The following is a 12,142-nucleotide window of genomic DNA, read 5'->3' on the forward strand; positions in this document are numbered from 1 at the left end:
ACAGTGCCACAAAAAAAAAAAAAAAAAAAAAAAAAAAAAAAAAAAAAGTTCAATGACTGATTTGCCTCTAGAGGGTTGTGTCCACTGATTGGGCTGATGGCTTTACATGCATGTATCTTCTGACATGTCAGATGCTAGGTTCTTTCCAATTTTTCAAAACTTTTATCGATGTTCAGAGGGTAAAGAAATAGCCTTTGTCTAGGGCAGAAGTTCATCGATGCCTAGAATAAGACCATGTTCACAAGCCTACTCTTAAAACATCCTAGTTCAGAATCAATGTCTGCAGCTCCCCATAGCACTGTGTAAAATGGCAATTCTTTCTCTCCCAGACTTCTTTGATTCTCATTCCTATGAAAAGATGATCTTAAGCACCTCTCAAAAGAAGAACTAAAAGGCTTCACCTGACTGTTGAATCGTAGTTATAAACATGTTGGGAAACTCCTTTAGCACAAAACGTAATTCCCCATCTGACAAATGCTTTCCAGTAGGCTCTATTGTGACTACTGTATAAAGGAATGAAAATCCTCCCTGCACATGAAAAGATTCCCAACATTATTAGTCATTAGGGAAATGCAAGTCAAAACCACAGTGAGATACCTCTTGACACCCACTAGGATGGCTATAATAAAAAAGACAATAACAAATGTTGGCAAGGATTAGGAGAAATTGGAACCCTCATACATTGTGGGTAGGAATGAAAACTGGTGCAGCTGCTTAGAAAACAGTTTGGCAGTTCCTCAAAAAGTTAAGCGTAGAGTCATTCTGTGACCCAGTGTTGCCACTCCTAGGTGTATACTCAAGAGAAATGAAAATACCAGTTCACACAAAGACTTGTACACAGATGTTCATAGTAACATTATTCACAACAGCCAAAAAGTGGAAACGGCCCAAATATCTATCAGCCGATGAATGGATAAATAAAATGTGATATATCTGGACCATGAAATATTATCTGACCATGAAAAGAAATGAAGTACTGATGCTACAACATGGCTAAGGCTTGAAAACATTATGTTAAGTAAAAGGAGCTAGACATAAAAGACGACATAGTGTATGATTCCCATTTATGTGAGGTGTTCAGAATAGGCAAATCCATAGAAAAGGAATTCTCCCCCCAGCTGGGAGATGGGAAGAAATGGCCAATGTGAATGGGTTTTTGGGGTAGGGAGGAGGGCAAAAATGTTCTGGAGTTACATAATAGTGATTAATACACAGCTTTGTAAATACTCTAGAAATTGCTGAATTGTATACTGAAAATGGGTAAACTTATGGTATATGAATTATATACCAATAAAGCTGTTATTTAAAAAAAAATCCTCCCCTGGATTCCAACAAGTATTTGGCCTCTGTATTATAGGTTGTTATTAAATTTGAAAAATGCCTGCTGCATGAGTTGAGTTTTATTTGGAAGAATTATTTTGATTTGGCTTTCAGCCTATAATCAGAATCTTGAGATGCCATAATTTGCAGAGCAAATACTTTATTTATACAGGGAAAAACAAGGGATTGAGTTAATAGGCTCCTTACCATTTTAAGGGAATAAAAAGAATGGTTTGTATAGCAAGTAATCTCCGGGGAGAAAAACATTGTTTTTCTGTTTCTTTTCTGGTACTTTACTTACTATCCTAGAGGCTGAGTGTGTTTGTAATAAGCATCACTAAGCAATAAGTATGCATGTAAGTATAGGAACTATTAATATTTCAGTTTGGGAAGAGTTGTTTTAGGAATTAGCATTCCTTTTTAGTTTGATTTTGGGAATTCTTGGTGATTAAGAAATGTTTTAAAATCTTCAGCACAATTCACAATTGCAGAAACATGGAACCAGCCCAAATGCCTATCAGTCAACAAGTGGATAAAGAAACTGTGGTATATATATATGATGGATTACTACTCAGCTATAAAAAGGAATGATTAATGGCATTTGCTGCTACCTGGATGAGACTGGAGACTATTATTCTAAGTGAAGTAACTCAGGAATGGAAAACCAAACACTGTATGTTCTCACTCATAAGTGGGAGCTAAGCTATGAGGATGCGAAGGCATAAGAATGACACAGTGGACTTTGGGGACATGGGGGAAAGGATGGGAAGGGGGTGAGGGATAAAAGCCTACAAATAGAGTGCTGTATATACTTCTTGGGTGATAGGTGCATCCAAATCTCACAAGTCACCACTAAAGAACTTACCCATGTAGGCCAGGTGCGGTGGCTCACACCTGTAATCCCAGCACTTTGGGAGGCCGAGGCAGGTGGATCACCTGAGGTCAGGAGTTGAAGACCAGCCTGGCCAACATGGTGAAACTCCATCTCTACTAAAAATACAAAACTTAGCTGGATGTGGTGGTGGGTGCCTGTAATCCCAGCTACTAGAGAGGTTGAGGCAGGAGACTCGCTTGAACCCAGGAGGCGAAGGTTGCAGTGAGCCAAGATCATGCCACTGCACTCCAGCTTGAGCGACAGAGTAAGACATTGTCTCAAAAAAAAAAAAAAAAAAAAGAACTTACCCATGTAACCAAACACCACCTGTTCTCCAATAACCTATGGAAATAAAAAAATAAAATGTTCATTTTATCTAAGTTTACCCATATACACTAAGAATTAAAGAAAGATTCAATTTGGGTTAGATCCAAGGTGAGTTCAGGTTCTGCTCACTTCTCAAATATTACAAGTTTATTACTTTCCCTGAGATGACCGCAAATCATCTATAAATACTTGCTTTTCTACTTTCTGCCGTTTTCCTTTCCACTCTGACCATTAAGTAGTAGAATGTCTTGTCCCACTGTCCTAAGAAGGTCAAAGATGAACCCACCCATTCTTAAAGATTATCACTGGGTAACCAAAACATGGGGGTGAATTTTAGGGAATTTCTAGCCTTGTTATCAGTTTAGAAGTTTCCAGCCTTGTGTGGTTCTCTGCTGTGGAAGAAGTTGCTGCTGTTGATCATTTATTTTCTCAGTGAGAACCCTGTCACCACTTGCTCATTTCCCCCTAGAGGATGGCCCCACTGCCTTCATGCTGCTTCGTTAGGTAGTGTCTTTGTTCTTGGCTGTTTTAATGAATCATTTTTCTTCTTTTATTCTTTGTTCTATTTTTCCTTTCTTCTAGTCACCTGAGCAGGATTGTACTTAACTCAGGGCCACATTTAAGGCAGTTTGATGGTATGGGCTCTAGAGCAAGTCTCCATGTATTGGCTCTGCATCTTTGATCAAGATACTTAGTGTTACCAAGCCTCAGTTTCTTCCTCTGTAATATGGGCTAATGATAATGTCAACCTGGAGGACTTACTGGGATCAAGTGAGAAAATCTCTTTTAAGCACTTACCCAACATTTATAGACCACTTAATTTGTGCTTTTTGAAAGAGACCGCAATTAGTTCTACAGCTTCTGTTAATAGCAGAGCAATGTAAAGGTACCTGTCACCTTATGCTGCAGTTTCTTCACCTGTAAATTGAAGATAATTTTACAGGTTACTACAACTTGAGGTTACTGTGAGAACTAAATGAGATAATACATGCAAGGCACTTAAAACCATACCTAGCATATGGAAAGCTCTCAATCAATGCCAGCTATTATTATGTTATTCCTGTACTGTTATTGGGAAAAATTAAAAGGATATGTGACCACAGCATGCGATTGATTCATCCTGGTTTGGTTAAGCCCTATCCTGAGGTTGATTTCCATGGCTAGCAACTTGACTGCCCTTCTCTTGCTCTTTCAGCTGCGCAGTTGGACAGCATTGGCTTCAGCATAATCAGGAAATGCATCCATGCTGTGGAAACCAGAGGTAAAGTAGTTTAACAGATGGCATTGTTCTCATAGAAGGTCACGCATCTGGTGAGGAGTCAGACCTGCTACCTGCTGTTTCCTGACTTTAAGTGACTCATTAGCTCCCCAAGTGCCATTGTCAGTGGATTTCCACAAGTCCTGTTGGTCTCAAGCAGGAGGTCCTAACTGATTTTGTGTCACCAACTTCTTTGGCTGATCAGAAGAATGTGTTAAATATCTAAAATACATATGATTACAGAAACCAGTAACTGAAATTCAATTTTTAAAACATTAAAAAACACAGGGTATCACGATATATGTGTTTCTTTGTTAATACTTTATGAGTGATAGTGGCGGGTCTGATAACCGACATAACATGGGATCAGTGATATTTCAAGATATCCATAATAATTGTAACATGTTATGAAAATATCTGTGATTTCTCACCAAGTTGCAGGTACCGCTAATGCTCCTGTGATTTGTTGCTTACATCCATAAAGGAAGGAAATGCTTAATGTCAGTTATAGGTTAGTGAAGATAAAGATGTAATTGTTTTCCTAAGTTCACAGACACCCTGAATTTTCTCTGGCAGACATCTTGGGGTCTGTGAACCTGAGATGCTCTGGGGAGCTAGTCCCTGGGGACCACCCAGATAGAGAAAAGGGGTCAGGCCCATGTTCACGCTGATCTTTCCCAGGTCTGTGGGAGCAGGACCTTAAGATCAAGGAGCCTGGTTCATCCTGATGGTCTCTATCCCTTCTTCAGAGACAGCCACAAAGGAGATTCCTCAGTCCCAGCAGTTTGAAGCTTTGAGTTTGCTGGTCTGTTGTACCTCTGAGAAAAGCTATTAACCATCTTTCCACTGGATTTGATTTGAACCAGTGTCAGAGGTGTGAATCTTATTTACTCTACAGCCTCTCAGCCTACCAGCCCTTTTTAAGTAGTGGAAAGAAATTTTTTCTTTTAAAGCAGGATTCATAACTCTTACCAGTTGAGAAATATATACTTTTTTTTCGTAAGGACTGTGAGGCATTAAGTAGAGGGAAGAGAGAGAATTTAAAAACCTACCCTTATGTATACCGTCAAAAGATATTTTTTCCAAAACAGTTGTAATGTATGGAAACGTTTTTTAAAATGTTCAGTTATTTCTCCTGTACCTCCCTTAAATAAAGTGTTAAGGCAGCTTGTAAAGGTATTTAAGATATATCCAGAGAATATAAAGTAGAAGTAGGTGACATTTCTGGGAATTGGTCTTGAGGAAATAAGGATATGGGCCAGATTGAGCCATAAGGATGTTTACACAGTGGTGATGTTAAGGTACAAAATCAGAAACTGGCCAAATGTCTCAAAAATGGGTTAAATCAACAATGGTACATCTGTGTAGTAAAAAACTATGAATCACTAACAATGCAATGGAAATACATTTTTTGACGTACGGCTTTTTTTTTTTTTTTGAGACAGAGTCTCGTTCTGTCCCCAGACTGGAGTGCAGTAACGCAGTCTCGGCTCACTGCAACCCCCCACTCCCTGGTGCAAGGGATTCTTCTGCCTCAGCCTCCTGAGTAGCTGGGATTACAGGCACACACCACCACGTCCAGCTAATTTTTGTATTTTTAATAGAGATGGGGTTTCACCGTGTTGGCCAGGATGGTCTCGATCTCCTGACCTCGTGATCCACCCACCTCAGTCTCCCAAAGTGCTGGGATTATAGACATATGGCATTTTAAAAATTGTTTATAATATGTGAAAAATGCAAGTTACAAAGTAGCTGCTCAGTATAAGCCCGTTCTGGGAGCAGTGGGGAGAGGAGCGGTCGTATTGCACAGGTTTCATTGTGTTCTCAGTGGCTGTCTGCTGATTTTTACTGTTTCCCTTTGACTCGTCTATTTACCTTAACTGTAGTTTCTAAGTTTTTTTGAATTGTTCATTACTAAGATAATTTTTCTTTTTTCTTTTTTTTTTGGTGGGGGACGGAGTCTTGCTCTGTTGCTTAGGCTGGAGTGCAGTGGCTCAATCTCTACTCACTGCAACCTTGGCCTCACAGGTTCAAGCGATTCTCCTACCTCAGCCTCCTGAGTAACTGACATTACAGGTACCCGCCACCATGCCCAGCTAATTTTTGTACTTTTAGTAGAGATGGTTTTACCACATTGGCCAGGCTGGTCTTCAACTCCTGACCTCAAGTGATCTGCCCACCTTGGCCTCCCAAAGTGCTGGGATTACAGGCATGAGCCACTGTGCATGTCCTAATTTTCAACAGGAGTTTTAATTTTTTAAAAAAATTTAAAAGAAAAGACCGAGAATAAAACGTACAGGGTTTAAAGGTAGAGGCACAAAAATGGAGCCAAAAGCGAGTCTAAAACAAAAAAAAATCCCTTTCCCCAGTAAAGTTCATATACTTGCTTGAGCTGGGCCACCTGTTCATCTCAGTCTTCAGCAGCCAAAATCAAGAGAGTAACCTAATCATTTAAAACTGTTCACAGAGTCTGTAGTAAATGCAAACTGGTAGCTCAGGAGGACAACCTTTTCTGATGTAAAACTACAAAATAAGTACAATAAGTAGGAGAAGAAGAGGTACACACGTTCCTCTTCCCCCTCTAAAATGAAAATGGAAATGATGTATTTTAACTTCTAAGAAAGTCTTCATTGAGCACAAAGAAGAAATAAGGACAGTATGAGTTAGGTGCCATTTTAGCGTAAATAGTTGAAAAAAGTGGGTATCTCCTGATTGCAGTGTGTGTATGTGCATATGTATTTATGGTGACCAGAGATGAACAGACTTCCCATACTCTCTGGGATTTGACAATTGTCCAGTGGGAGGTGGGATTGTGTAAAGTCCCGGGGAAGCACAAGGATAGAAGAAGTAGAGACACTTAAGACTTTTCAAGCCCACAAGCTGACATGTTACTGAATCAAGTTTCTGCCACTGAGTAACTTGGGACCCATCACTTAGTTTTTGAAGTTTTTGACCAGGGGCTCCTAGTCCGTGAATCATGCAGAATGATGTACATGATTTTACAGGTCCTCTTTAGCTGTAAAATCCTATCATTCCAGACCACTTCTTTTTATTCATTAGTTCCATGTCTACATAGGTCTTGTTGAAAGTACTGCAGAATTGGTCCTTTCCCGAATTTCTTCTGGAAGATTGTGTTTTGGCTCCCAGGTATTTTATACTGGCCTTGATGGAGTATAAACTCAGTGTTTTGTTTATTATCATGTACTGTATACTGATCCAGGGGCTGAGGATATAATGGTGAACAGGACACAATTACTATTTACATTCTATTGAGAATGTAGCAGAAAAAAACAAGTAAAGAATCAAATAAGAAAGATAATTTCAGATATTGTTAACTGCTATAAAGAAAGAAAACAGGGTAAGGGAATGACCAGTAGTGTTGATTGTGGATTGCATTAGATTGAAGCAGTTGCATTTAAGCTGAGATCTGAATGATGAAAAGCTCTGGGAGAAGAGCAGTCCAGGTAGAGGAAACAGCTGGAGCAAAGGCTATGAGGTGGGGCCATGAGCTTGGCATGTTGAGGTGACAGGAAGGCCAGTGTGTGGAGCAGAATGCATGTGGTCAATGATGCAATCAGAGGTAGTCAGTGCTCAATAATATAGGCCTTATAGGCCATTGTAAGTAGTTTTGATTATGGTCTAAGTGCAATGGGAAGCTATTGGAGGGTTTTAAGAGAAGAGGTGGTACGAACTAATTTGCACTTTAGACAGTTCACTTTGGCTACTGTTTGAAGAATGGATATCAGAGGAATAAAATAGGAAGCTGGAGCTCTATTACTTGAGAGGGGTCAGATATGATGGGCCTGGAACTAACAGGAGAAAAATCATTTCAAGTCACCTGGTCTAAATTGCCTTCTTTTGTAAATGGTACAGTGGTGATCTAATCCATGTATTTAAATGAATAGAAACACTGCAGTGGATTAGTTTTTGATTCTTTGTTTAGATGTTTAATTTAAAAGTAAACCCTTACTAGTCTAATTGTACAGTTCCTTGGGTTGAAATAAAAGTGGTCTCTTTTGATAAAGAATATTTACATTATAAATGAATGGATCTTTTAATCTCAGTCTTGGCTAACATTCCTTAAAATTAAAAATGTTCTTACACCTCCATATTTTCATTTTATATGTAAAAATAGATTATAAAGTGTCTTTTTCTGTTGCATGAATTTTTAGTCGTGTCATTTTTGGCATTTTAATTTTAAAAATTGGTTAAATATGACATATTTAAAAGTGTACATTTTGCATCTTTTAGAACTCTTCAGATGCTGCCTTTGGCAAGAGAAAGGAAAGCTTCTTTCGCCTCTGATGACTGAACTAACATGAGGGCTGAAGTGTGCAGCACATCTGTGAAATCCTAGACAGCTGTACCAAATCCCACTCCTTTGCTAAGAGCTAAGCTGAGTGACAGGGGACTTTAATTAGAGCAGCTTTTAGGAGGACTGAGAAAATGAAAAAAAAAAAAGTGCATTTGGCTGGATTGGCCTGACTTGTGTTCTGATGTGCCTCTAATTAAATCATCACTGTTTCTTTCCTCAGGGATCAACGAGCAAGGGCTGTATCGAATTGTGGGGGTCAACTCCAGAGTGCAGAAGTTGCTGAGTGTCCTGATGGGTGAGTGCCACAGTGGCTCTGCTAGTCAGGTCCCTGGGTGGGGGGCCCGCTCTGAAAAGTCACCAGGTCTGTGAGTAGATACAGCCTGTGGCAAAGGAATCGGGGTGTCCATGAGCTGTCACCTAGAAGTCATCTGCCCCATCGGTCAGTTGTCATGGCTTCAGACACTGCTGGGAAAGGTTCTGAGTAGGACTGGACAAAATAAAAAATGCCAGGGCCCAGACACCACACCCTCTCTGTCTGTAGGCTCAGTGCTCTGGTCCAAGTGGCACTCGGTCACTCATGTGACTGCCACACCACTCTGTCTTTAATAGCTTATGACTCCCTCCGTTCTCTTTTGGGACAGTTATTTAGTGGGACACACCCAATGCCCAAGGAAAGGCATCATTCTGGGCTCCAGAGGACCTCAGAGTTCATGTTCCTGATACTGAGCAGGTGTCATGTAACTCTCAGATAAAATGTATATAACCAGATAAATCTTCTGATCCTCTTTGCTTCTAGATTTTAACTGAATACCTGTCACTTGAGCAGCAGAACCTCCTTTGCCATTAGCTGATAGAAATACAGAGCACTGTCTCCAAATTTGCAGTATTTGAATCAAAAGCCCATGAGTCCATGAGCCAAATTTGCTTAGGCTGCAGATTTCCTGTATTTTTAGATATGAGTGCAGCCAGCCTCCATGAGTCACATGGATCTAAATGGCAAACAGATCAGATTTCACAGAGGCTGTTATTCCTCCCCTTGGAAGCCCTGGCTTGTAGAGATGGACTATCACTTGGGGTACGCAGCTCAGTGTTTTGGACAGGGACAGTTCTTGTGTTAGTATTCGTAATTTCTGTTGCCATCCCACTTTCTGAAAATAGCTTTCTTAGGTAAAGAAATCTCTTCTCTCCTGTTGGCCAGAATGACTGTCTTCACCTCTTTTTGAGACAGTCATTCATTTCTTGTAGCCAAAACCCTATTGTATTGCTAGTTAGAGTGAGATCTGTTGTTTGAAACTATGATTATTTGCGAGGTACTCTAGCAATGAGTATCTGGGTTTTTTTGGTTAAGATTTGAAACATGGTTAGTTTTTGTAAAAATTAAACTTTTCATTTTGAGATAATTGTAGATTTACTAGTGGTTGTAAGAAATAATATAGAGATCCTGTGTACCACTTACCCAGTCTCCTCTAAAGGTAACATCTTGCAAAACACAATTTTAATATCACAACCAAAATATTGGCATTAATTAAGTCAAGATGCAGAACATTTCCATCACTAAAAGGATTCCTTATGATGTTGTACAAGCACATACCTCACTTCCCACCTTGCACCCTGTGTCTAACCCCTGGCAATCAGTAATCTGTTCTCTATTTCTATAATTTTGTCATTTCAAGATGATTATTTAAATGGAATTATACAATACAGAACCTTTTGGGACTGGCATTGTTTTTCAATCAGTGTAATTTTCTCAAGATTTATTTTTGCTGTTCCATGTATTAATAGTTCTTTTTAATTGCTGAGTAATATTCCATTGTATGGATGTACTGCACTTTGTCAAACCATTCATTTGTTGAAGGGCATCTGAGTTGTTTCCAGTTTGGGGCAATTATGATAAAGCTTTTATAAATTTTCATATATAGTTTCTGTGTGAGCATATATTTGTTCCTCTGGGCTAAATGTCCGAGTGTGCAGTTGCTGGGTTGTATGGTGATAGGGTTAATTTTTGAGAAATTCTAATATAAGGAAGAATTAAGAGTCTAATAGGTGTCAGTCCTTAGTTTTTCATTTCTGACCAGAGCTGCAAACATTTGTGGGGTGTCTGCCGCTTAGAACAGATGTCAGGTGCTGGAGATTAAATTTTAGAAAGAGCTGTTCCTTTTCTGTAAGGAGTCCTGATAGGGTGAAATATGTGTGTGTATGAAAGCTGTAATGTAAAGTATGATATTCATGCTTAATCTGTGCTGGGTCTAGAAGACTGAGTAGTGTAGTGAAGGAGAGAGTAGAATAATAATTCCAATTCAGGAAATATTCTGAACAAAGGGTCTATGGTGGCTACAGCAAAGGGTATTGATTATTATTTTAATATTTCTGAAAGACTTAACTTGAGGCTGGGACAGGAGAGTTTTAAAGCTGAACAGCTAAGGTGGTCTTTTTTTGTTGAGGAACTTGAATATTGAGCCAAGGTGTTTGGGTTTTTTTCTATAGGAAGTAAGAAACTATTAAAAGTTCTCAATAGTGGGATTATATCCATTATGATGCTTTTGCACACAAAAGTGTCAAGAAGACAATTCAGAATAGTTTACAAGGGAAAAAAAAAACATTTATTTGCTCACATAACTGGTAAATCCAAGACAGAAGCATGGCAGAGTCAGGGATGCCAATGATGTCTTTACTTTTGCTAGATCCTTTGCCCCTTCCTTCTTCTGGCTTCTCATGTTCTCTGACCTCTTCTGGGCTTGGTGTGGCTTTGTTCTCTGTGGGAGTGTCCCAGACCGGTTCAGCCTCTGCAGTCCTTGGAGCCTGTGGTCACTGAGAAGAGAGTGCCTTTCTTGACCGTGTTGGCAGAAGGCTCCAGCGAGGACTTTGCTTGGCCAGTATGGGGCCATTCACATGATTCGTTTCTCAATCTCAGACCAGTCACATGGCCCACAGCAGATGGCCTGGATCCTGTGCCTGTGTCGGGGGATGTGGGGGATGGGGTGGATGCTTGGGGTGGGGACGGGGTTAGTCCCTGAAACCCAGTGGACTGAGCAGGATTATTGATAGGAAGATGGAGAAGTGCTTTCCTGAAATAATGGCTGCTGCTAGCTTTTTAAAAAAAGTATATCTAATACAGATGTAACAATATCAGATTCTAGCATTAGGAGCCTAATCTTGGCTACAATGTCGAGTATGTATTTGATTATGGAAAGACATGGAGAAGGAAGATGGTTGTAATAGATTAGGTAAGGCAAACCTTATCAAAGACTGAACCAAATAGGTACTCTGAAGTCAGGAAAAAAGGACACACTCATAATGAGTATACAGAGAGAATCAACAGGACTTTTAACCAACTTGATATGGGGGAACAGAAAGGGCAGAGAGATTTCTTTTTCTTTTTTTTTTTTTTTTTGAGACGGAGTCTCGCTCTGTCGCCCAGGCTGGAGTGCAGTGGCGCAATCTCGGCTCACTGCAAGCTCTGCCTCCCGGGTTCACGCCATTCTCCTGCCTCAGCCTCTCCGAGTAGCTGGGACTACAGGTGCCCGCCACCACGCCTGGCTAATTTTTTTTTTGTATTTTTAGTAGAGACGGGGTTTCACCGTGGTCTCAATCTCCTGACCTCGTGATCCGCCCGCCTCGGCCTCCCAAAGTGCTGGGATTACAAGCGTGAGCCACCACGCCTGGCCTGAGATTTCAAAGATGACAGATTATTATGTAAGATGACACTAATGAAAAGAAATATGACATTTTAGACTGCTTTGCTAATCTAAAAAAGAACCACTTTAGCTCAGTTGCGTTAAGCAAAAGAGTGGTTATGAAAGGATCTTGTTTTTATCACTTTTCTTAGTGGCCTTCACACAAGATATTTGTCTTGTTCTCTTCCTTGATTTTCCTGGGGATAGAGAAAATAATCATGAACATTTGAGAAATGGCATGAAAAAGTAATAACTAGCAGCTGAAAATTACGAGGGCAGCTGCCTCTGCCAGGAGGACATTACAGATAGTCTGGAATCTAATCTGAGTTGCAACCAGAGCTGCAAGATGACCACAGTGTAACATCTAATTGAAA

At 40.0% G+C, this 12,142-nt stretch overlaps 1 protein-coding gene across 11 annotated transcripts in view; it reads left to right on the forward strand.

The window, feature by feature from the left end:
- The window catches only part of ARHGAP26 (Rho GTPase activating protein 26), a 477,291-nt gene that overhangs the window by 277,790 nt on the left and 187,359 nt on the right, over nt 1-12,142 (forward strand). For all 11 annotated transcript variants that reach the window (XR_009213838.1, XM_032158217.2, XM_032158220.2 and 8 more), the window contains exons 13-14: nt 3,717-3,782; nt 8,315-8,389. Coding sequence is in view for 10 of the 11 variants with exons in the window: in XM_032158217.2 (XP_032014108.1) it covers nt 3,717-3,782; nt 8,315-8,389 (141 nt within the window). In the remaining variant the exon portion in view is untranslated. The remainder of the gene's footprint in view (nt 1-3,716; nt 3,783-8,314; nt 8,390-12,142) is intronic.

Source organism: Hylobates moloch, unplaced genomic scaffold (assembly GCF_009828535.3).
Source record: "Hylobates moloch isolate HMO894 unplaced genomic scaffold, HMol_V3 SCAFFOLD_6, whole genome shotgun sequence".
Taxonomy (NCBI): Eukaryota; Metazoa; Chordata; class Mammalia; order Primates; family Hylobatidae; genus Hylobates; species Hylobates moloch.